The sequence below is a fragment of the Pelecanus crispus genome, chromosome 1 (genome assembly GCF_030463565.1).
Source record: "Pelecanus crispus isolate bPelCri1 chromosome 1, bPelCri1.pri, whole genome shotgun sequence".
Classification (NCBI taxonomy): Eukaryota; Metazoa; Chordata; class Aves; order Pelecaniformes; family Pelecanidae; genus Pelecanus; species Pelecanus crispus.
Window position 1 is genome coordinate 211,036,449 of NC_134643.1, and position 26,954 is coordinate 211,063,402.

Here is a 26,954-nt window from a genome sequence, read left to right on the forward strand (position 1 = left end):
CTTGGTGGCTGCATTATTTTACAACGAGTAAAACTAGGAGTCACTAAGGTTGGAAAGGACCTCTAAGATCATCAGTCCAACTGTCCACCCAACACTGCCATGCCTAGTAAACCTGTCCCAGAGTGACACATCTACATGTTTTTTGAACACCTTCACAGACAGTGACTCCACCACCTCTCTGGACAGCCTGTTCCAATGCTTGACAACCCTTCCCGTAAAGAAATTTTTCCTAATGTCCAGTCTAAACCTACCCTGATGCAACTTGAGGCCATTTTCTCTCGTCCTATTGCTAGTTACTTGGGAGAAGAGACCAACACCCACCTCACTACAACCTCCTTTCAGGGAGTTGTAGAGAGCGATAAGGTCTCCCCTCAGCCTCCTCTTCTCCAGGCTAAACAATCCCAGTTCCCTCAGCTGCCCCTCATAAGACTTGCTCTCCAGACCCTTCACCAGTTTCATTGCCCTTCTCTGGACACGCTCCAGCAACTCAATGTCTTTCCTGTATTGAGGGGCCCAAAGGTGAACACAGTATTCCAGGTGCAGCCTCACCAGTGCCGAGTACAGGGGGACGATCACTTCCCTGCTCCTGCTGGCCACACTATTCCTGATGCAAGCCAGGATGCTGTTGGCCTTCTTGGCCACCTGGGCACACTGCTGGCTCATTTTCAGCTGGCTGTCAACCAACATACCCAGGATTCAACCATTATTTCCAACTACCCTTAGTGATAAGTACATTTGACAGGAAGAAGACTAATATTTCCTTCTTGTAAATAAAATGGAAGGTATTGTCAGCATTTATCCCATCTGCCTCTACTTTACTACTAATTGTATCCAACAGATAAAAGAAAGAAGATAATAATAGTAATAACAACAACAACCACCACCACCTCATGAAGCTCAACAAGGCCAAGTGCAATTTTCTGCACCTGGCTCAGGACAACCTCCAGTATCAGACTGGGGGATGAATGGATTGAGAGCAGCCTTGCAGAGAACTTGGGGATACTGGTGGATGAAAAATGTGGGCCACAAAAATGATCAGAGAGCTGAAACACCTCTCCTATATAAAAAGACTGAGAGAGTTGGGGTTGTTCAGCCTGGAGAAGAGAAGGTTCCAGGGAGAACTTATTGCAGCCTTTCAATACTTACAAGGAGGATGGAGAAAGACTTTACACTAGGGCCTGTAGTGACAGGACACAGGGCAACAGTTTTAAACTGAAAGAGGGCAGATTTACACTGGATATAAGGAAGAGTTTTTTTATGGTAAGGGTGGTGAGACACTGGGCAGGTTGTCCAGAGAAGTTGTGGATGCCCCATCCCCAGAAGCGTTCAACGTCAGGTTGGACAGGGCTTTGAGCAACCTGATCTAGTGAAAGATGTCCCCGCCCATAGCAGGGGGTTGGATCCACCTGGGTGACTAAGACCATCAAGGACCAGAGTCACCAGCGGTGACTATGTGGCTTCAGCTTCATGGTACTGTATACTCACAGCTAATTTATGACACAACTTTTAAAGAATAAGTGCTTTGAATTTGAAGTGCTAATGATTAATAATGATAAAGAATTACCCATTAGCAATGTGTGCTGTTAATGAGCATTAATGCAGTGCAGTTTTGGTTTGCTGTTTAAAACTGGCCTCATTTATCAGTATTCCAAACACTACAATCAAAATCTCTAATTTTCTGATTGTACATGCGTACATATATGCAACAGTTTCACCTGAGCTCTTGCAAGGAAGGTTTGCAGGCCCAAAGGTATATTTAACTCTAGCCAGTAAGATATAATGGAAGGTGTCACATTGAAATATACTGCTGTCCCACATACAGACTTCATATGCATTTAATTTCCTTTTTCACTTATGTTTCAATATTCAAGATAATTCCTTAGACCTTACTTTTAATATAGTTACTGGGAAAAAAAAAGTTGTCTTTTCAAATTAGCTACTTTCCTACCTGATTAAGCTTCTTCCACAGGTTGAGAACAGGAGAAAGTTCAGCAGACCATATTTCTCTGTCAAATTTGCAGCCAGCAGTTACCGACCTGCTCAGGATCCGAAGCTGTGAAATGACCTGAGGGATGAGAAAACAAATGCAAATCTTGAAGAAGGATAAACAAACTTCTTATAGTATAAAAATGTGCTACAATAGCAAATACTCTCTGATTTATCTACGGACTATACTTTTCTGCATTAATTACTTAATTACTATTCACGACCTATTCAAAACACAAACAATACCCATATCCAAATATATAACATACTTGAGCCTCATTCATATTAAGCCCAAAACAAACAAATCCATATTTTTCTTATTGCATTGTTTTGTTCAACTATAATTTAAAAACTAATGAGTTGTGTAACTAATTAAAAAGCCTCTTTTCCACAAAATGTACAGACAAAACTCAAGCTCTCCCTTTAACTAGGCTCCATCTGTAATTAAAAAAAAGAAACAAAATCCCAGAATATGTTACTAAATACATACAGTACCTATCAGGCATCAAAACTCCAAGACAATTATTATCAATTTATTCAGTTCTCCCATGGATATCTTAGTTAGATATTCATGCTACCTCAAATTATTTAAATGCATATTTATTAGTTTAAAGAAAGCAAGCAAGCAATTAAAAGAATAACTGCAAAACTCTCAGAAAGAAGGAAAGCTCCCAGTTCATCAGGTCCAACTTGCCTTTCATTGTTAGCAACCCTGGTAACTCCACACATAAACTGATCAAATATCTGCATACATTTATAAAGAAAGAATAGTGAAATTGAACTTCTTCAGTGATATTGCAGTCTTTCCCTTAAACTGTATATAAACCCCCTGGTATCTGTAGGTATTTTAGCTACATTTTAGTTATTTTTCACAGTGCATTTTTTGCAAGACATGTTAGAGAACAACTTACTAATTCTCTTTTGCTTGACTTCAAAGAATTAAACTTGATAATAAAAAATGTATTAATCGTTCAGAAGAACTGGACCATTTAACTGTGAGACAGAATGAGGCAGAAAGTCAAGTTGCTTCTGCTGGGTTTTGACTTATTTTCTATTCTTGAAAGATGTGCAATGATGCAGTGCTTTCTTTTGTTTTTCATTTTCTTTCGCTGAGGCAAACAGCAGCTTCTTATTTACTACCTTTGACAGGGACTATGAAACACTACAAGATGATAGTACACTGAACCATTATTTTAACTTTTATAACATTTACTATAATTTTTTTCTTATATTAAATGTCTTACAAGACATAAACCAAAAGATAAATATATGAAGTATAAATATCTAAAATTTATCTCTATAGCATATAAAACTATATTTAGAAAAACAAGTTTAAAAATACTTTTAATTAAGCTAAAATAGTATTATTTTTCATTAAAAGCTCACTTTGTAATATGTTAATTCTGAAAAAAATCTTTTTTAGTTCCCTCAGAAATGACAATATAATCTGCTGTGCTAGAGAATTATGCATACTCTGTGATTCCGTATCTCAGAAGTGATGAAAATAGGATTTTTATTTCTCTGTTATATTTAAGGAATTAAAGTGAAATTAATGCCATGACCTAAAAAACACTATTAGTTGACAAAAGTCATAGACTATTATAATAAATTACTTCAGTCATGATCCTGCAACTTGGTTTTCCAAGAGGAACTACATGCATACCTAATGAATACCTGGAGGAAGCATCTTAAGTGTACTAAAATCTTACTTTTGCCTAGTCTGAAGTAAACTGCCAGAAAGGAAGGTAAGGAGAAGTTGCAGTCAAGGCAAAGGAGTAGCTGAAATGAACAGAGCTTTGCCTAGGAAAAGGTGATGAGCCATCTGAGAGCTTACAGGCAGAGACCAGAGGACAGACCAGCATGTGTGGTGCTTTAGTAGATGTGTGCTACAGACTCCTTGATCAAGAAAGTAGATGAAGTCTTCTTCTGACCGCTTGAAGGAGCCCAACAATCACAGGCCTTCATACCCATGGGAGACTTCCACAAACCCGGTATCTGCCATGAGGGCAATATGACAGGGTTCAAGGAATGCAGGAGATTTCTGGAATTTGTTGAAGTCTATTTCTTTATACAGGCAATCAATTAGCCAACCAGGGGAGATGCTGTATTGAATCTGTTGCTAATAAACAATGAACGGGTAGGAGATGTGAAGGTCAAGGGCAGCCTTGGCCGCACCAACCATGAGATCGTGATGTTTAAAATCCTGAGAAAAGAGAGCAAAGCAAGTAGTGGAATCACAACCCTGGACCTCAGGAGAGCAGATTGTAGCTTAGTCAGGAATCTTCTTGACAGGATCTAATGGGCAACTGCACTGGGGGGCAAAGGAGACCAGAAGAGTTGGTTAATCTTCAAGAACAAATTCCTCAAAGCACAAGAACACTCCTTTCTGATAAGCATGACAAGCAAGCCAGAGAACAAGCATGGCAGAAGATCAGTCTGGATGAAGAGGAAGCTCCTAGTGATTTCAAATGCAAAAAAGTATTCCACAGAAGATGGGAGCAGGGATGGACTACCCAGGAGGATATAAAGACAGCGCTCAATTGTTTTAGGGTGGAGTGAGCAAAGCCAAATCTCAGTTGGGTTTGAAACTAGCAATGGATGTGAAGGTCTACAAGAAGGCCTTCTCCAAGTATTGTGGCAGCTAAAGGGAGTAAAAGAAAATACAAGCCACTGCTCAGTATAGCTTGTTATGGAAAATACCATTTCATTTTAAACTTTAATAATTCTTTGTATGCTCCAGCTATTGTGAATAGCAGAAAAGATTCTTGTTTAATTTAGCAAAAAATTATTTTCTCTTATTAATGTTTTGATCATAGTATCTTTATCATTCCCATTATTCTTCCTCCTTTTCACTCTGCACTCATGCAAATGTTCTGCCAAGCAATACAGATAATAAACACACATTTATGCCTTCCAGATTATCATTCTTTTAGCTATAATTCTGGCTCTTATAATTTGGTTTTGGATAGTTGCCTGACATCATTTGCAAATAAATAAAACATACCAAATATACTTTACTGGCAATTCAGTATGCAGTACTGCATATAACTTGTAGGTTTATACTATAAAGCTGCAGAAAGTTTATATGAGTGCTTTGTGAATATGGGGGATTGAAAATATTAAGCATTGTATTCTTTTTTGAAGTGACTTCATAGGTGTAAACACTTAGCTCCATATAGCTGATTTCAGCTATAAAATTAATTTGAATTTGAGAGGTAGTGACTGCAAGATCATCAAGTAATTAAACTATTTTCTAACTCTAATGTATAGGGCTAGCTGTCTATTTTTAATTATCTAGTTACAGAATTTGTCTATGTAATGTAAATAGGAAATACATTATCTATACATAATTTCAATCTTTGTTCTTCACTGCAACTACATCTGTTTCTGCTTTGTACATTTTATCAAAGTAGCCCAAAAGTATTGGGATATGATTGTCAAAAAAGTTAAGCACTTAAATATATTGAATCAAAAGAAATCAAGTTTTAACTCTCAGTGTTCTAGAGTACTGTATCATACTATGATCTTTATCAAATGTTCACGGAAGTTCTTTTAACTCTTTCCAGTTCATCCCATTTCTTCTCTCATGTATAACAGGTATGATGATAGCATAACTTGCTATTAAAGTTTCCATGACAGCACACTGTTTTCAACTGACTGTAATTTTCAAAAAAATAATGGGTTGGGCTGAAAATTTGTGTACTGGTGGCTCTTTCAGCCTGAATACTTTTTGAAAATTTTAGCCTAGAAGAGTCATTCATCTTCAAGAAACAAAGGAAAATATATTTTAGTCATGCCAAAATACTCAGGTTGACCTAATCTTTGAACTGTTTCAGCATCCCAAACTTTGCTAATAGACTGTCCTTGTTTCAGCTGGGATAGAGTTAATTTTCTTCCCAGAAGCCGGCATAGTGCTGTGTTTTGGATTTAGTCTGAGAATCACAGAATCATAGAATGCTTTGGGTTGGAAGGGACCTTTAGAGGTCATCTAGCCCAACCCCTCTGCAGTGAGCAGGGACAGCTTTAACCAGATCAGGTTGCTCAGAGCCCCGTCCAACCTCACCTTGAATGTTGCCAGGGATGGGGCCTCTACCACCTCTCTGGGCAACCTGTGCCAGTGCTTGACCACCCTCATTGTAAAAAATTTCTTTCTTATGTCTAGTTTAAATCTATTCTTCTTTAGTTTAAATCCATTATTCCTTGTCCTGTCACAACAGGCCTTGCTAAAAAGATTCTCCTCATCTTTCCTGTAGGCCCCCTTTAAGTACTGGAAGGCGACAATAAGGTCTCCTCGCAGCCTTCTCTTCTCTAGGCTGAACAACCCCAACTCTCTCAGCCTGGCCTCATAGGAGAGGTGTTCCAGCCCTCGGATCATTTTTGCGGCCCTCCTCTGGACCCGCTCCAACAGGTCCATGTCCTTCCTGTGCTGAGGGCCCCAGAGCTGGACGCAGCACTGCAGGTGGGGTCTCACCAAAGCAGAGTAGAGGGGCAGAATCACCTCCCTCGACCTGCTGGCCACGCTGCTTTTGATGCAGCCCAGGATATGGTTGGCCTTCTGGGCTGCAAGCGCACATTGCTGGCTCATGTCCAGCTTCAACAGAATAATGTTGATAACACACTGACATTGTGTGCCCACAGCATATTCCATGGGGATATGCCATACCATATAACGTCATGCTCAGTATATAAACTGGTGGGAGTTGGCCAGGGGGAAGTGACCACTGTTTGGGGACCCGCTGGGTGTCAGTCAGTGGGTGGTGAGCAGTTGCATCACCTGTTTTTCCTGGGTTTTGTTTCCCTCTCTCTTGTTGTTTCCCTTTTCATTACTATTATTATTATTTCAGTTATTAAACTGTTCTTATCTCAACCCATGTGTTTTCTCACTTTGGCTCTTCTGATTCTCTCCCCCATCCCACCAGGGTGGGAGGGTGAGCGAGCGTCTGTGTGGTGCTAGGTTGGTGACTAGGGCTAAAACACAACAGTGACTGCAAATCTGATGGACATTTTTTTGTGTACTATTTCTTACATCCATGAAATCAGTCCAAATTTAGTAAAGAATTAGAGATTGTAAAATAATAACTTATATTACTGCTGAACTATGATGACAAGTTTAATTTTAGAATTTGAATGGCATTTTATTCTCACAAATCACAGTGAAATTTCTTACAGTACTGACCAGTCTATGCTACTTCAAATCAGCTGAAGCCTGAGAAAAGGTTTACTCAGTACTCTCAAATCAATCTCTTTTTGAATGAAAAGGGAAATTGATTTTTTTATAGGATCACAGAATTATTTAGGTTGGAAAGGACCTCAAGAGGTCTCTAGTCTAACCTCCTGCTTGACGCAGGGTAAGAGCTAAGATCAGACCAGGTTGCTCAGGGCTTTACCTAGCCTGGTCTTGAAAAGATCCCAGCTACAGAGACTGCACAACCTCTCTGGATGACCTGTTCCACTGCTTTACTGTCCTAATGATGAAAAAGTTTCCCCTAATATCCAGTGTGGACCTTTCTTGTTTCAGCTTATGTCCTGTAAAAACAAGAGAGTCAAATGCACAGACTGAGAAAAAGAATGTGTTGATTGGGAATGACCTGAATAAAACCAGGAGCGGGATGTACTTCCCTATTAGAATCACCAGGGGTATCACAAAAGTCTCCCAGGTTATGTGGTATGTTTGCAGTTGCTCCACAGAACTGTTTTCACCTCCAGGCAAGAGACACAAGTTTAGAGTTGGAAGGGAAACTGGATTTGAAAAGAAAGAGGAGTATCAGGAACAGATTCCTGGGGGCCATATGAAACAGCCTGTAAGGTTCTGTAAGGCAGCAGGACAGGAATGAGAACACAGACTGGATGAGTACCTAGAAGGAGACCTCGATTCAGCTGACAAAGGGAATATGACTAGGAATCTGTATTTAAGGAGACAAAATAACTTTTGGGTTGAGAGAGGGCACTGTACATAGTCACTTAAATCAAACTTAAAACAGACAAGAACAAATTCACCCCACTACCTTTAGGCACTTACTTAAAGCTTACTTAAAACTTACTTAAATTACAAAGATTACCACCTTAGCCTCCCTACATAATCAATAGACAGATCTTAAGTGGGCTAAATTGTCATTCAGAAGTCCCTCCTGTTGAGTACATAGGAAAACTAAGTTCCTTACACAGGTACCTCAGATAGATGGGTTGTGGAAATTAGAATGAGGATTTTCATTTCCTGGAAACCTAACATAAAAAGTCAAGAACAATTCAGCTCCTTTCACTACACTATATATATCTTGCCATCAGGTCAACTTATAATCAACTTCAGATACTTTTTCTAGGATGAGATTAATTGTGCCTTAAACACGATACTTCTGTGACCACAAAGAGAGACTAAAAGTGACTAGCACAGATGCAGACATCTAGGTCTGTTGAATCATATCCTTTGCGATCTAGTTTGGAAAGGTACCAAGCAGTTATGTATGTACTTATAATACTAAGGAAACTGAAAATCTAATCATAGTTGTATAAAACAGGGTACTCAAAATAAGTTATTTTAAAATACCTAACCTTTGAATGCTCATCTTTGTTACCTCAACATAGCCTTTTAATATATTACACACTAAAAGCTGTTATAAGTTGTGCTATTCCAGTTCATATACACATCTAAATGTTTTGAAAAAATGAGTGAAAAAATCTACCATAAAGCAGGAAAACAGTACTATCACTGAAAATATGAGAAGGATGGAAAGAAAGGTAATCAAAATATAAAAGCCATCACCAGTAATAGTCTGTTTAAAGAGGGGTGAGAAGATTATTCAGAACTTGTAGTATTCAGTCTCTAGAAGCTGCCTGTTCAAGTAAGGTAAACTAATCAAAACAGTATTTATATAAAAAATTCAGTAGAGTAGTTTATTTGTGAACAGTGCATCTAATAACTACGAACAGCATACAGAAACTGCTACTGAATATTTTTTCCATTCTTAGTGGAAAATTCATGCACTATTTTTTTTGCATTGTCAGCACAGAAAAATATAAGTTGCATATATTAATAAAGGTGGGGTAGTCAAACTTAAAATGTCAATATTTACTTACCTAGTTATTAAACTAATTGTGCATCTCAGCTTTTTCATCTATTGCATACTTTATGGATTTGTGTGGATACATGCTGTTATGATATTGACCAACACATTACAGTAAAAACCCCACATATTTAGAGAAATTAAGAGAGATAATGAACAGAATGGAAAGCAATAAAGATAATGAATGAGCAAATGTGGCTTCATATGGAACTACTAGAAAGTCATGTTAGACCTGAAAATTAAAATAAAAATTCATGGAAAAATAAAAATGAGGAAATACCAAGATTTTAACTTTTACTTCCCTGGAACTTTGATAAAAACAGATTTCTAGGAACACAAAATCTATTTCTGTTCTTTACTCATGCACAAGATGAGGAAAATGTCTTGCCTTCAGTAATTCACAGCTAATGCAAAACCTGCTACTTCACAAATACAATATATAACAAACACAGGCTTAGATATGTCTTGTATTTATTTCATAAGCAATCTATCCTACAAATTATACAACAAAATGAAATTTTACACACAGTATTACAATTTGAAAGAGAAAAGCAATAAAGCTAAAAATATATTATGAAATTCTGTCACTGAATTAAAAAAAAAATCTAGGATCAATCATTCCTGAACTAAATATGATTACTGTTTTAAGAATACAAACCAGAAAAGGTTTGCTAGTCAGACAGCTTCTATTTTTTTCTAGACTATGGAAGAGATAAAAGGATTTTTATTTTGTACAAAAAGCTAACAAACTCCTCTCAGTAAATCTATAGACAATGTCAAAGCAGATACTCTACTGCCATCTACCAGTTTTAAAAGGATGTAGTCTTAGTAGAGAAATGCCTTCTACCTTTCACTCCCCTGAATAAAACAATATATCCCTTTACCCAGCTATTCAAGGAGATATTTCTGGTTTTATAACACTTCACAGCTCAAACTAAAATATGAAGTTATGACATAGTCACTTTGGTAAACATTTGGAAAGTGGTAACTCAGTGCAATGCAACTATGCCTTCATTGTGTTAAGAAATGGAACGGGTTTCAGTTTGATGTGCCTTCTGACAGAACTACATGCTTCCATACTGTTCCTCGCAGTTTGGCTGCAGTAATCCACACTGCTGTGAAAGTAGCCTAAGACCAAGCTGCCAATTAAACCTCTCTGACTTTCAGTCTCCCTGTGCCCCTTATCCTCTCTGCAAGAAAACAGTCCACGGAGATTGTTAGGACAAGGGTACTTCAATGGTATCCATAACCAAATCATTCATACTGCATATGGATGAGTAAGAAACAGTGTAGGTCTATGCTTGCTCTTTTGTTGTTCCTTCAAGGTTATCTCAAAGCTGCTCATTCACTCAGTAAGTAGGACTGGACTCATTACAGATATACATGCCTTCTTAACCAAAATAGAAAGCAAACAAGGGAAGACATTGACATCACCTATACCTTCTTTTATACAGAGGATCATATACCTTTGATGCCGGGAAGATCCTCTGTAGAGCAGGGGTTCAGTGGAGGAGGAAAGAAAATCAGCAGGACGCTACAGATGGACAGCACATGCCCAACTATTGACCTAGCCAGTATTCCAGTTGCACCTTCTCCCAAAGAGTAACTAAGAGCTTTACTTTGTAGAGGTCCCCAGGATAACCTACCTGGAGAACACAATGCTAAAAGGAAGGCCAGAAGAGGTGGTTGACCTTAGCTAATTACACACCCTGACAAAACTTAAGAAAACTGGAAAACTGTAGCCTAGAAAGTGAAAATATGCAGACCACCAATATATTCTCGTGTACGTAGCACCAATCCTATGGCAATTAATAAGGCTACTTGTAGTACTGCAATGGTAAAGGGCTGTGGTTTTTATTAGAGCACAGTACTGTGGCTTCCACTCCATTACGTGGTACAGCCCATTTCTTTTATGTGGCACTATGGGTATATACAAAATACTCCCTGTATTTTAAAAATTCTTGTTAAGTACTCAAATTGCTCAATTGCAGGATAATAATAAATACAGTGCAGCATTACTCATCAATTTCTGCTAGAGCCTATTAGTCATGTATTTGTGACGTGGGATGCATTTAATAAATGTCAGCAATTATATGCTCTGCACAGCTGATACAAAGGTTGTATAAATGCGAAATTATTTTAAGAAAATAGATTTATGTTCATCCTGACATCTACAGCAATTACATAACAAGTTCAAGAATAATTCCGATTGCATGCTTTTCAATAATTATACCCATATTACTCTATGTGGCATGATTAGAATTATGGGGGAGCAGTAGATATAAAATTAGGTACCAGTGCTCAGAGTCCTGTTAAGGAGCTAGATTTTGAAAGAGAAAATTTAGTGTGTTGATGAACACACAAGAAGCTACAGCTATCATTACATTACAATTGCACCTTGAAAAATAACCACATACTACAAACCCCCCCTTTCTATATACAGTAGGAACACTGCAGTCAGACCTATGACTGTAATATTGGGTGTACATACTCACCCTAACTTTACTTCAGCTGACTTGGGTAATAACAGCAGTGGAGTCTTGGTGTATAACTTCAAGTATGATCCAGCGATCTAAGAGTTCCAAGTGTCCTTGTACACCCTCCCCTACACATGCTGTCTCTTGCTTAGCTTGTTAACAAGGTAAAAACCAGCATTGGAACTGTACTACAATCATACATCTGACTACCGTTCTAGGAAGACAGAGAGCAGTTATAATCTAAGTAAACAAGATATGCAAGGAATGGTGGGAAGAGGTATAGAATCAGCTGGTGACTTCCTGAAAATAAGAGCAGATCAGCAACAAAGTTGCAAAAGAGAACCCAAGGATAAAATGCTGTTACTGAAGTCAATGCAATCATTGCAATTATATTTAATGAGGCAAGATTCACTTCATGTTTCCTGACCCTGGTTCATACCTTACTTCCCTTACTAGATTGCCCTACAATGTTTTCCATTATTAGTTTACTCAGCAAGTATTCATCAAAAATAATAATAAAAAAGCTATAAAAAAAGATAATTGGGTTTTTCTACAAAATTTCTAAGTTTCAAGCACAGACAGAATAGCAACAGTAATTATTTTAAATGAGTACTATATTTAGCAGCTATCCTAAGGTATGATGAGCTATTCCTTTTGACTTCTAATGGATTTCATTAAAGAAATTGTTTCTCTTTAAGCAATCACATCTATAAAAAGAATGCATTCAATGTGAGGTTTCTGTGCTAGTATAATTTATGTGGAGTATATAGTTAGGCAACATGCTTTTTGCCTGATTTTGTAAACCTGACTTTGTTCAGATATCATCATTTACTTAAGTCATCTGGATGTAATGTGTGAATACTATTTTTGTATGTTAAGTTTCTGCTAGAACAAAGTCTTAAGTTTTCAAATGATTCAGCTGCCATTCATGACAAGTATGAAATTTCATGGTATGAATACATGAAAATAAGTATGAAATACAGACCCAGTTCTACACTTTTCTACACACTTTTAAAAGTCTCTATAACAATGTGTGCATTCTAGTCCTGTACACATTCAAATTGATATTTATAGCAGTGATCTGCAAGATGAGATTTTTACAGAGCATGAGAAATAAAACACACAAGCTTTATAGTACGTCAAAGAAATGCATCGACAATTTTTTTGTGGGAATTGTATCTTAAAAGCTTGAATAAATTTCATGACAGACCTGCTAGCTTATAAAATTTTAACTAAAATTAAGAGTTACCTTTTAGTCACAGAAGCACTTTCAATATCATTATTTGTAACTGTCTATATTTTAAAATGTATGTGAAAAAGCTGTATTATTAATGATGACATTACTGAAGGAAATTTCTAAAGTGCTGGTTAATAGTCAACATTGCAAATGCAGGCAGGAATTATGTATATTTACACATACGTTGAGGGTAGGCATGAGGTAAACTGCAGAGTTAAGGTTTTGGACTTTAGGAAAGCAGACACTGTTTTATTCAGGGAACTGCCAACAGAACCCCATGAGAAGTGGGCATAAGGGAGAGGAAAAATTTGAGACAGTACAATGGACAGCACATTACTTTCAGCTGATTAAAAAGGAGAATAAAGGTCTATTTTTTGAGTGAGCTTCAGAACAAATCACCTCATTGTGCAGAAAGACCAGGATTTTCAGCAGAATGACTGGGTAAGCATGGTGTGTCTCAATGGATTGGAAGACAAAAAAAGGAACGTAAGAACCAAAATCAAGGACAGATAAAGAAAGAAGATAAAAGCACTGCTTGGGCACTTCAGGATGAAATTAGAAAAGCCAAAGCCCAGCTGGAGATAAGACTAGCAAGGAACATTAAGGGCGAAACGGGTTTCAACACATATGCAAAAGTTCAAAGAAAACACGGGACATTTGATGAACGCAAGAGAACATAAGTGAGGGATGGTACATAAAGGCCTGAAGTATTCAATGTCCTCTATGCATGGTTTAGGGAGAAAAGGAGCAGCTAATAATGGGAGAGAAACAGTCTACTTAGAGAACATGAACATACTCATACATGAACATGAAGTTAAATCCAGTTGGCAGCTGGTCACAAGCGGTGTTCCTCAGGGCTCAGCACAGGGGCCAGTTCTGTTTAATACCTTTATCAATGATCTGGATGACGGCATCGAGTGCACCCTCAGCAAGTTTGCAGAGGATACCAAGTTGGGTGGGAGTGTCGATCTGCTCAAGGGTAGGAAGGCTCTACTGAGGGATCTGGACAGGCTGGATCGATGGGCCGAGGCCAACTGTATGAGATTCAACAAGGGTAAATGCCAGGTACTGCACTTGGGTCACAACAACCCCATGCAATGCTACGGGCTTGGGGAAGAGTGGCTGGAAAGCTGCCCAGTGGAAAAGGACCTGGAGATGTTGGTCAAAAGCTGGCTGAATATGAGCCAGCAGTGTGCCCAGGTGGCCAAGAAGGCCAACAGTATCCTGGCTTGTATCAGAAATAGTGTGGCGAGCAGGACTAGGGAAGTGGTCATTCCCCTGTACTCAGCACTGGTGAGGCCGCACCTGGAATACCGTGTTAAGTTTTGGGCCCCTCACTACAAAAAAGACATGGAGGTGCTGGAGCGTGTCCAAAGAAGAGCATTGCAGCTGGTGAAGGGTCTAGAGCACAAGTCTTGTGAGAAGCGGCTGAGGGAACTGGGGTTGTTTAGCCTGGAGAAAAGGAGGCTGAGGGGAGACCTTATCGCTCTCTACAGCTACCTGAAAGGCGGTTGTAGCAAGGTGGGTGTTGGTCTCTTCTCCCAAGTAACAAGTGATAGGACAAGAGGAAATGGCCTCAAGTTGTGCCAGGAGAGGTTTAGATTGGATATTAGGAAAAATTTCATCATGGAAAGGGTTGTCAAGCACCTGTCAAGAACAGGCTGCCCAGGGAAGTGGTTGAGTCTGGAGATATTTAAAGGACATGTAGACATGGCGCTTAGGGACATGGTTTAGTGGCAGTATTAGGTTTACAGTTCGACTCAATGATATTAAGGGTCTTTTCCAACCTCAATGATTCTATGATTCTACTGAAATCAATGAAATCCAGATGAGATTCATCCATAGCTGCTGGCCAATGTGATGGCAAGGCTGCTCTGTACTGTATATGAAAAATCACGGCAATGAGAGAAAATCCTTACTGTTGGTAAGGGTAACATTATGCCTGCCTTAAGAAACGGGTGGAGGATTCATGGAATGACAGACTATTCCACCTAATCTCTCTCCCTGGAGAGATCATGAAACACATCAACATGGAATCCACTTCCAAATACTAAAGGGAAAAAGAAGGCAATCGGAAACAGTCAACACGGCTTTACCAAGAGCAAACAATGCTTGACCAACCTGATTGCCTTCTGTGATGTAAAGACTATGTGAATGAAGGAAGAGCAGGGGATACTGCTAATAAGGCTTTTGACATAATCTTCAATCGCATTCCTATTTTGGAAGCTGAGGAAGTATGGACTTGAAGCATGATCTCAAAGAATGGGCTGGATGGAAAACTGGGTGCATTGCTGGAGTCAAATGGTAGTGATCAAGGGCTGGACATCTGGCTGGCAGCTAGTGAGAAGAGAAGGAAACCAGAGTTTGATATTGGGGCCCACATCATTCAATTTCTCTGTGAACAACTTGGATGATGGCACACAGTGCACACAGACAAAGCCATAGACAGAGTTGGCAACAGTTGCCCTTAGAGAAGGGGGCTGAACTACATAAAGTCCAGAGGTCCCTTCTAACCAGCATTTCTATAATTATCTGATCTAAGACAACTTTCTAACCAGGATTCCAGTCCTTTCATGTCACCTTATACTGGTGTGCATGGCTTTCCTTCTGTTTCTCATGCATTAATTTTAACTTAAGATGGCTTTTACATTTTTAACTTAAGGTTCTTTTTAAAATTTGTCTTAATCTCAGACTGCACTCTTGAAAAGTTCCTGTCAGTGGGCAAGTAACAGGTCAGTCTCACAAGCATGCTCTCTTCCATTAATATGAATGATGGCCTTGCCTAAGAATGCACAATTAGTTATGGGAATGATTCACTTGCTTTAGCAGTTGAATAAAATAAAACTGAAAACAAATGAAATTTGAAATGTGTTGGTCTTTCATTGACCTGGAAAACCAAACCAACAAAAAAATTTGTTTACCAATTCATAAAATCCCTTTTTCATTTCTTAGCATTTCTAAGAAAATTATCAACATATTTGAGACAAACACTATAACCTACATGCTTTCCTAGATATTTATCTCAGCTCTTTTGATAATAATTGATTCTGCTTTTCTGTCCCATCTAACTAATCTCAAAATATTTTCATGGAATCCATCTAGTATTCAGGAAGGCACCATAAAGAGTCAAACAATTCCTGTAACTTTAATGTGCTTCTTCATATTGTTAACAAGAGAACTGACTTGCTGTTTGACATATTTAAAGGAATGCCTTTCCCATCATGTTGTACTCCAGGTGCTTTCTTCCAACCTACCTACATAAAGCAACTAAGGACAAAATCCAGAAAAAAATGTAAGTCATGTTGCCTATTTAAGTCAAATATTTTCTTAAAAACAAAGTGGTTCTTAGCAGTATGCATGCAGTATTAATACTCTCTGAATCACACCACAGAACACTGTAAGACATAATTTCTAACAATTCAATTACCAGTTACCAATATTAAAATAATACAGCTAGCAATATTCAGCTATTAAATTAGAATTGAAGTTCTCTGCTGGGAAAAAGAAAAGCTGTGAATATAATCAGTATTTACAAGGTTACTGAAAAAAGTCCATTTCTGTTTAGTGCTGTTTTAGGTTTACCCGAACATTAGCAATGCAGTAGGTTACAGAAGAGATCTCTTCATGACTGCAAAATGCTGCACTGTGCCACAGAAAATTTCTACTACAGCTAAGTGTGTTGCTACAGCAATAGAAACTATCATTCCTATACATGAAAAATAAATAATATGCATAGAAATTCTATACAAAATCTACATTTCTATTATCTAAGTATTCCATCTTGTGTAGTGAACCGATGTCATAAAATTATATCACATTTCTTGTAATAGGATTACATTAGTTTAACTTCATGGTTAATAGAATAGATCATAGTGTTACCTGTTCTAATACTTTTAAAAGATTTTGAACCGATAAAAGATTGCTAATTACAATTTACTTAAAAGCAATGTGTATCTGAATGATTATTTTAAATCACTGAGCCTAAACATATGACTGAAGTCAAAATTGCTGTCAGTTGGTTTAAATAAGTAACTTCAAAGTCTGTATGTTTCAAAAAAACCTACTTCCCCTAATCCTGAGTTCAGTGGTGTAGACAATACAATTCTGTGCATCTCTGCATAAGGAAGATGTAAAAATACAGACTGAGAAATTATAATGGCTAGTAGATGAGAAACTATATGGGATAGTAGACATAAATTATAAGAGAATATACCACATACTTAGCACAGAATCAGTGAAGTAGTGGACACGGTATTAAATTTCACCTTTTTGGTGCTAGTCACATGGCAACTGAGCTGGTAGCAACTTATTTCTCACTACCTTATTCATTCAGCTTTTCTCTGCTTCAGCTCAGTAATGGATTTATGAGAAACATTTCTGTTAGAAGGTAATCATTCCATTTCAGGTTGTGAACCACGGGATCACCTATGGATCTAAGGCAGCTGCCAAACTGTCAGAAATGGAATGGGAGTAGGATTCATAGTTAGGTAGAAACAAAATTTAAGAAAATCTCCCACCTGTTACTTAAATTGCCTAAGAGTTGAAGAATTACCACAAACTATTATTGGAAAGATGAGGAAATCTCTCATATGACAAAGAAGCATCTCACAGAATTGTAACTACAGCAGTCTCATATTTTCGAGATTATAATCCATAGTTTATAGATTACAATCATTGCCATGACAGACCAGTTCAGTAGAGTGCGAGTCTGCATGTAAATGCATTCATTACCTATTTCCCCTCACACAGTGTCGTGGTTTAGCCCCAGCCAGCAACTAAGCACCACGCAGCCGCTCGCTCACTCCCCCTACCCCGATGGGATGGGGGAGAGAATCGGAGGAGTAAGAGTGAGAAACACTCCTGGGTTGAGATAAGAACAGTTTAATAATTGAAATAAAGCAAAATAGTAATGCTAATAGTAACAGTATAATAATGATAATAGTAATAATGATACACAAAGCAAGTGATGCACAATGCAATTGCTCACCACCCGACGACCGATACCCAGACAGTTCCTGAGCAGCGATTGCTGCTCCCTGGCCACCCCCCCCCCCAGTTTATATACTGAGCATGACGTCATATGGTATGGAATAGCCCTTTGGTCAGTTTGGATCAACTATTCTGGCTGTGCCCCCTCCCAGTTTCTTGTGCGCCTGGCAGAGCATGGGAAGCTGAAAAAGTCCTTGACTAGCATAAGCAGTACTCAGCAACAACTAAAAACATCAGCATGTTACCAACATTCTTCTCCTACTAAATCCAAAACACAGCACTATGCCTGCTGCTAGGAAGAAAATTAACTCTGTCCCAGCCGAAACCAGGACAGTATCCACCCCTTATTCTATACCATCTACGTCATGCACAGGCCCTCCCCTTTCCAATGTGTTCCAATTAATCACCACCACTTTCCCTATCTTGATATACACACAGATATCATTCCCTTCGTCTATGGCCCATCCCTCTAAAATGTCCATTGAGTTCATTTAGCCCATGACTTTGGGTTCCATCTGTCATCACAGTCTTTCAGAGCAGGAGAGGTGGTGTGCAGTGTTGGACTGTTGCATGCTGAAGCCAGTTCTCATTCCAACATGGTTTCATCAAAGTTCATTTTCATTAAGCTGGGCAATTCTTACTGCAATACCATTGATGTGGCATATAGCAATCATAATATTCAGTATTATATACTTAATATTAACCTACTATATTATTATATTAACATGCAGTTAAGAGATAACATACAGTTAAGAGATAACATACAGTATTATAAAGCAATTAATATCATACAATTCAGTTCATTGGCTATTTTCACCCAAAATCAAATTCCCTTGAGGTACACATTGGGCTTCCCCATCCTTTCGCATCACCCACCAAGTGCACCCAGGTCCTTGAGCAAAAGCAATCCCACGAATGGGTTTGCCTTTGCCAGAGGGGGAAGTAACCCAGACTGTCTTCCCCAGCATATTTTTCATGTGCACTACAGGAACTTTATCTCCTTCTACAGTACGTAGAAGTTTTGATTGGGCAGGGCCAGCTCGATTGGCAGATCCCCTGGTGTTGACTAACCAGGTGGCTTTTGCTAAATGCGTATCCCAATGTTTAAACGTCCCACCACCCATTGCTCTCAGGGTAGTCTTTAACAATCCTTTGTATCGCTCAATTTTCCCGGAGGCTGGTGCATGGTAAGGGATGTGATACACCCACTCAATGCCGTGCTCTTTGGCCCAGGTGTCTATGAGGTTGTTTCGGAAATGAGTCCCGTTGTCTGACTCAATTCTTTCTGGGGTGCCATGTCGCCACAGGACTTGCTTTTCAAGGCCCAGGATGGTGTTCCGGGCGGTGGCATGGGGCACGGGATATGTTTCCAGCCATCCGGTGGTTGCTTCCACCATGGTGAGCACATAGCGCTTGCCCTGGCGGGTCTGTGGGAGCGTGATGTAATCAATCTGCCAGGCCTCCCCATATTTATATTTCAGCCATCGTTCACTATACCCAAGGGGCTTGAACTGCTTGGCTTGCTTGATTGCAGCGCATGTTTCACACTCATGAATAACCTGTGCAATACCGTCCATACTTAAGTCCACCCCTCGATCACGAGCCCATTTATACGTTGCATCCCTTCCTTGATGGCCTGAGGTGTCATGGGCCCACCGAGCTATAAATAATTCACCCTTATGTTGCCAGTCCAAATCCACCTGAGCTACTTCAATCTTAGCAGCCTGATCTACTTGCTGGTTGTTTTGATGTTCTTCAGTGGCCCGACTCTTAGGTACATGAGCATCTACATGACGAACTTTTACAACCAGGTTCTCTACCCGGGCAGCAATATCTTGCCACAATGCGGCAGCCCAGATTGGTTTGCCTCTGCGCTGCCAGTTGCTCTGCTTCCATTGCTGCAGCCACCCCCACAGGGCATTTGCCACCATCCATGAGTCAGTATAGAGATAAAGGACTGGCCACTTTTCTCTTTCAGCAATATCTAAAGCCAGCTGGATGGCTTTCACCTCTGCAAACTGACTCGACTCCCCTTCTCCTTCAGTAGTTTCTGCGACTTGTCGTATAGGACTCCATACAGCAGCTTTCCACCTCCGATGCTTTCCCACAAGACGACAGGACCCATCAGTGAACAGGGCATATTGCTTTTCATTTTCTGGCAATTTATTATACAGTGGGGCCTCTTCAGCACGTGTCACCTCCTCCTCTGGTGATATTCTAAGGTTTTTTCCTTCTGGCCGGTCCATGATCACTTCCAAGATTCCTGGGCGACTGGGGTTTCCTATTCGAGCCCGTTGTGTGATCAATGCAACCCACTTACTCCATGTAGCATCAGTTGCATGATGTGTAGAGGGGACCCTCCCTTTGAACATCCAGCCCAACACCGGCAGTCGGGGTGCCAGCAGGAGCTGTGCTTCAGTACCAACCACTTCTGAAGCAGCTCGAACCCCTTCATATGCTGCCAGTATCTCTTTCTCAGTTGGAGTAGAGCGGGCTTCGGATCCTCTGTATCCCCGACTCCAAAACCCTCGGGGTCGACCTCGAGTCTCCCCTGGTGCTTTCTGCCAGAGGCTCCAGGTAGGGCCATTCTCCCCGGCTGCGGTGTAGAGCACATTTTTAATATCCTGCCCTGCCCGGACTGGCCCAAGGGCTACTGCATGAACTATCTCACGTTTAATTTGTTCAAAGGCTTGTTGTTGCTCAGGGCCCCATTTGAATTCGTTCTTCTTCCGGGTCACTTGATAGAGAGGGCTTACGATCTGGCTGTAATTTGGAATATGCATTCTCCAAAACCCCACAACGCGTAAGAAAGCTTGTGTTTCCTTTTTGCTAGTTGGTGGGGACATAGCTGTTATTTTGTTGATCACATCCATTGGGATCTGACGACGTCCATCTTGCCATTTTATTCCTAAAAACTGGATCTCCTGTGCAGGCCCCTTGACCTTACTCTGTTTTATGGCAAAACCAGCCTTCAGAAGGATTTGGACTATTTTCTTTCCCTTCTCAAAAACTTCTTCTGCTGTGTTGCCCCACACAATGATGTCATCAATGTACTGCAGATGTTCTGGAGCTTCACCCTGTTCCAGTGCTGTCTGGATCAGTCCATGGCAAATGGTGGGGCTGTGCTTCCACCCCTGGGGCAGTCGGTTCCAGGTGTACTGAACACCCCTCCAGGTAAAAGCAAACTGGGGCCTGCACTCTGCTGCCAAAGGGATGGAGAAAAATGCATTAGGAATATCAGTTGTGGCATACCACTTAGCTGCCTTTGACTCCAGTTCATATTGAAGTTCTAGCATGTCTGGCACGGCAGCACTCAGCGGCGGTGTAACTTCGTTCAGGCCACGATAGTCCACTGTTAGTCTCCACTCCCCATTAGACTTTCGCACTGGCCATATGGGACTGTTAAAGGGTGAGCGAGTCTTGCTGATCACTCCCTGGCTCTCCAGTCGACGAATCAGGTTATGGATGGGAAGCAGGGAGTCTCGGTTGGTGCGATATTGCTGCCTGTGCACAGTTGTGGTAGCAATCGGCACCTGTTGTTCCTCAACCTTCAGCAACCCTACAATCGAAGGGTCCTCTGAGAGACCAGGCAAGGTGGACAACTGCTTAATTTCCTCTGTCTCCAAAGCAGCTATACCAAAAGCCCACCGGTACCCTTTTGGGTCCTTGAAATACCCTCTCCTGAGGTAGTCTATGCCAAGGATGCATGGAGCGTCTGGGCCAGTCACAATGGGGTGCTTTTGCCACTCATTCCCAGTTAGGCTCACTTCAGCTTCCAGTACAGTTAGCTGTTGGGATCCCCCTGTCACTCCAGAAATACAAATGGGTTCTGCCCCTCTATAGTTTGATGGCATTAGCGTGCACCGTGCACCAGTGTCCACTAGAGCCTTATACTCCTGTGGGTCTGACGTTCCAGGCCATCGAATCCACACAGTCCAGTAAACCTGGTTGTCCCTTTCCTCCACCTGGCTGGAGGCAGGGCCCCTCTAACACTGGTCACAGTATTCGCTGTTCACTTCCTGTAAATGTGAATCAAAAGTCCCCTGATCAAGGTCGGAAGTAAAATTAGCCCTCTTACTCTGTCTCGGGAACTGCTCACTGGAAACTGGAGCTGCAATTTTCCTGGGAGAACCGCCTTTTCTAATAGTTTTTCCTTGCAACTCACGCACCCGTGCCTCTAAGGTTGAGGTGGGTATCCATCCCACTTTCTCATGTCCTCTCCATAATCACGCAGGTAAAACCACAGGGTGCCCCGTGGTGTGTGTCCTCTATATTCTCTCTCTTGAGCATAGGGACGTTGACTCCTAATGGCTGAGACACTGGTCCGTGCAGGTGGGGAGTAGGACAGATCCTCTGTGAGTTGTTGGAACTCTTGGCACATTTTTTCAGACAGTTTTTCCACAGCCGAGACACAGGCCCGTAGGGAGGAAGAGAGCTTTTCTTCGTAGTCCCGGAGTTGTCTAGCCACTTCATCCACCGTTGGTGCCTCGTCATCTTTCCAGGCTAGTATTGCCAACGAGTTGGAATACGATGATGGTGCGCTCCGTACCACCTTCCGCCACATGGATTGTGTGCACCTGACTTCATCTGGGTCTTTGGGTAACTGTTCATCATTCAGGTCACTGTAAATCACCTCCAGCACGCCTAATTCCCTCAGGTACTGGATACCTTTCTCTACGGTGGTCCATTTGCTTGGGCGGTATAAAACATCCTCCTTGAAGGGATACCTTTCCTTCACGCTTGACAGAAGTTGCCTCCAGAGGCTGAGCGGTTTTGCCCCTTTTCCAATTGCTTTGTCAATGCCCCCTTCCCTGGAAAGGGATCCCAGCTGCTTGGCTTCCCTACCCTCTAAATCCAGGCTACTGGCCCCGTTATCCCAGCATCAGAGCAGCCAGGTGATGATGTGCTCGCCTGGATGACGACCAAAATCTTTTCGCATATCTCACAGCTCACTCAGGGATAGGGATCGGGTGGTCACCATCTCATTTACGGGTTCTTCCTCCTCTGGTTCTCGTGATGGCCCTGGTTCATCTTCATCCCTTACTAAACGAACTGATTTCCTCGTGTATTTTTTCTTCTGTATAGGGGCAACTGATACCGGCGCAGGTTGGTTATCTGGTTTAGCCGCAGTGTCTGTCACTGGGGTTTGAGTAGCCGCAGTGCCCATGGCTGTGGTTTGAGTAGCCGCAGTGCTCATGGCTGTGGCTGGAGTAGCCACAGTGCCTGGGGCAGGGGTTTGAGTAGCTGCAAGGCCTGTAGTGGGGGTTGGAGTAGCCACAGGGCCTGTAGTGAGGGTTTGAGTAGCCACAGTGCTTGTTGTTTTCTCATCAGATCCAGAGACCTTCTCTTTCTTTTGAGGGTACTGATTAGTGTTGACCACGGCTCGATAGGCATGGGCCAGTCCCCAGCATGTTGCAATGATTTGTGTCTCTCTGGAGCTACCAGGGTGACAACATACTTCTTCCAAATACTTTACTAATTCTTCAGGATTCTGCACTTGTTCAGGGGTGAAGTTCCAAAACACTGGAGGTCCCCACTGCCCTAGGTACTTGCGCATACGATCCCACACACCCTGCCACTCATAACTATCCAGCTTTGGGGTAGATCTCTGGATGATATTTTTAAACTGCTTACTGACCTTTATCAAAACGGAAACAACATTCCCAAGAAGTATCAATAGAAGTATCTTAACTGCCCAGGGGTGTTCAAGATACTGGAAAGTTGTTGTAATGAAGGAGGAAACATCATAGAAGAAAGCAGCAAAGGTGCCATTCTGTATTTCCTCCACAACAAGCCTCACAGAGTAAGAAGTATAATTGCTAACTCTCTCTATGAGGTAGTACCCGAAGTACAGTAGTGACCTCTGTATGAAACCCAAATACCAAAGAATGCTCAAGGTCAGGGTTTTGATAAGGAGCCTCCCAAGCAAAAGATCATGAATCACTGCAGAGCATAGCACACTACACAAACTGACAACAAGCTTTAACGCGTGCTGCAAAAAAAAGAACATGGTGCAGATCAGATGAACTAATATCGTGACCAGCAACTGTTAACAGACTCCTTAATACACTCTGATTAATCTGTTGTTATCTCAAACCCTTCGTGCCCCACGTTGGGCACCAAAAAGGACTGTCGTGGTTTAGCCCCAGCCAGCAACTAAGCACCACGCAGCCGCTCGCTCACTCCCCCTACCCCGATGGGATGGGGGAGAGAATCGGAGGAGTAAGAGTGAGAAACACTCCTGGGTTGAGATAAGAACAGTTTAATAATTGAAATAAAGTAAAATAGTAATGCTAATAGTAACAGTATAATAATGATAATAATAATAATGATACACAAAGCAAGTGATGCACAATGCAATTGCTCACCACCCGACGACCGATACCCAGCCAGTTCCCGAGCAGCGATCGCTGCTCCCTGGCCAACCCCCCCAGTTTATATACTGAGCATGACGTCATATGGTATGGAATAGCCCTTTGGTCAGTTTGGATCAACTATCCTGGCTGTGCCCCCTCCCAGTTTCTTGTGCGCCTGGCAGAGCATGGGAAGCTGAAAAAGTCCTTGACTAGCATAAGCAGTACTCAGCAACAACTAAAAACATCAGCATGTTATCAACATTCTTCTCCTACTAAATCCAAAACACAGCACTGTGCCTGCTGCTAGGAAGAAAATTAACTCTGTCCCAGCCGAAACCAGGACACACAGGAACTCTGAATCTATTCTGATTTCATGGAGGTTAACTAAGGACTTATTTTCAAATACTAGCATTTTTAACAACTGCAGCTCTTAACAAGTTAAGTAAGTATAGCTGAAATAAATAAAATAATCAGCAGTCTACAGTGTATCTGACAGAAACAAAAGCTTTTAAAGTTGATGTTTATGTAAAAGATTTTAAGACAAAACCAAAAACCTACATTGAGTATTTGCACATTTTTTGGCTTTGCAATAGAGGAGGTTTTGAGCTCTGTGTATTACCCTATGCACCTTCATCCTACTGATTTGTCTTTATATAGCTTTATAGTTTCATGTGCTAATAATAAAATAAATAATTTGACCATACAGCTATGGATTTAAGTGAATGGATATATTTAAACAAATTTGCCAGTACTGTATCTGATATTCAACAAATGCAATACTCAAAGGCAATTTTCTTTTTAACAGATCAAAGGTCTTATACTAATAAGAAATTTCTGCATGGAGCCCTTTTTAGGTGAATGTGAGCAAACAATTAGATACCTTTTTAAAAAATGTAATTCTAAGTCTTGAAATCATAGGGAATTCCAATTACAGGGAACTTCCAATTGACTTTGGCAAGAAAGGTTGGACCACATGATCCTTGAGGTCCCTTCCAACCTGGTATTTTATGATTTAATCTTTTATTTTTTACCCCTATAACTTGTCCCTATATGAGACAGCATGCTAGGGCTGTGCAGAAAATTAAAGTGAGTCTGATATACAGACAAGCTCACTTCACAGCTCTGAAATAAGATTCTCAGTTCAACCAAATTTCATGTCACCTGATGCAATTAATTTACCAAATAAACTATGCTAATCACTAGTTAAAGATTTGCACTGTTTAACTGTGCTTACACAGTAATCGTGTGCTCTCATGCAGACTTAACTAAAAAGCATTGAAAAAGAAAAATTGAATAAAGAATTTAAGTTTTGCCTCAAAGTCCTAAACTTGTTCCATATTTGAGCTAAAAGGTAGTAGAATGCCCAGCAAACCTGAATAAACAAAAGCTGGACTTTCACCTGCCTATGAGCATTACCGAATTTCAACTCAGGCTGAGGTACAGCCACTTCTCAGTTGAACTCCTCCACAGACTCTAGGCCTTAGTGGCTCAATTCAGTTGTTACACATAATGCCATTTGAGACTCTGTATGTTACCCAAGAAAATGTTATGGATAGGCAGTTATGACACAGGACCTCCAGAGCCACACTCTAGTGGATCACGGTACACAAGCAGTGGGAATCAGTTGCTTAACACTGGCTTCTAGTGACATTTTGCCCCTGAATTCCAATTGCTGGCACAACGAGAAAATGTATTCACTTGGGTGCTGTGTCATATTTGGCAGCTCCTAGTAGATGTCTTAAATACACTAGGGCACCTCCAGATGACGCAAGATACCAATTTTTAGGCAACTAAATTGACACCTAAGGGAAGTGATAAAATATTATCACAGACTCATAGAATCGTTTAAATTGGAAAAGACCTTTAAGATGATCCAGTCCAACCATTAACCTAATACTACCAAGTCCACCACTAAACCAATTAAAGGTAGAGTAGCAATTTCATGTTTCCTGGCTTGGTGGCTGGATTATTTTTCAATGAAAGTAAAAACTAGGAGTCATTACGATTGGAAAGAACCTCTAAGATCATCAGTCCAACCATCAACCCAACACCACCATGCCCACTAAAACATGTCCCAGAGTGCCATGTCTACCCGTTTTGAACACTTCAGGGATGGGGACTCCACCACCTCTCTGGGCAGCCTGTTCCAGTGCTTGACTACCCTCTCCGTGAAGAAATTCTTCCTAATATACGATCTAAACCTCTCCTGGCATAACTTGAGGCCATTTCCTCTCGTCCTATCACTAACTTCTTGGGAGAAGAGACCAACACCCACCTCACTACAACCTCCTTTCAGGTAGTTGTAGAGAGCGATAAGGTCTCCCCTCAGCCTCCTCTTCTCCAGGCTAAACAATCCCAGTTCCCTCAACCGTTCCTCATAAGGCCTGTGCTCCAGACCCTTCACCAGCTTCATTGCCCTTCTCTGGACACGCTCCAGCACCTCAATGTCTTTCTTGTATTGAGGGGCTCAAAACTGGAGACAGTATTCCAGGTGTGGCCTCACCAGTGCCGAGTACAGGGGGATGATCACTTCCCTGCTCCTGCTGGCCACATGATTTCTGATACAAGCCAGGATGCTGTTGGCCCTCTTGGCCACCTGGGCACACTGCTGGCTCATGTTCAGCCAGCTGTCATCCAACACCCCCACGTCCTTTGCCGCCAGGCAGCTTTCCAGCCACTCTTCCCCAAGCCTGTAGCATTGCCTGGGGTTGTTGTGACTGAAGTGCAGGACCTGGCACTTGGCCTTGTTAAACCTCATACAGTTGGCCTCGGCCCATCGATCCAGCCTGTCCAGGTCCCTCTGCAGGGCCATCCTACCCTCCAGCAGATCGACACTCCCACCCAGTTT

At 41.1% G+C, this 26,954-nt stretch overlaps 1 protein-coding gene across 1 annotated transcript in view; it reads right to left on the reverse strand.

Moving 5' to 3' along the window:
• Positions 1 to 26,954, reverse strand: part of DYNC2H1 (dynein cytoplasmic 2 heavy chain 1) — a 197,891-nt gene that overhangs the window by 43,800 nt on the left and 127,137 nt on the right. Inside the window, exon 83 of the mRNA XM_075724522.1 lies at positions 1,949 to 2,065. Coding sequence (XP_075580637.1) covers positions 1,949 to 2,065 — 117 coding nt within the window. The remainder of the gene's footprint in view (positions 1 to 1,948; positions 2,066 to 26,954) is intronic.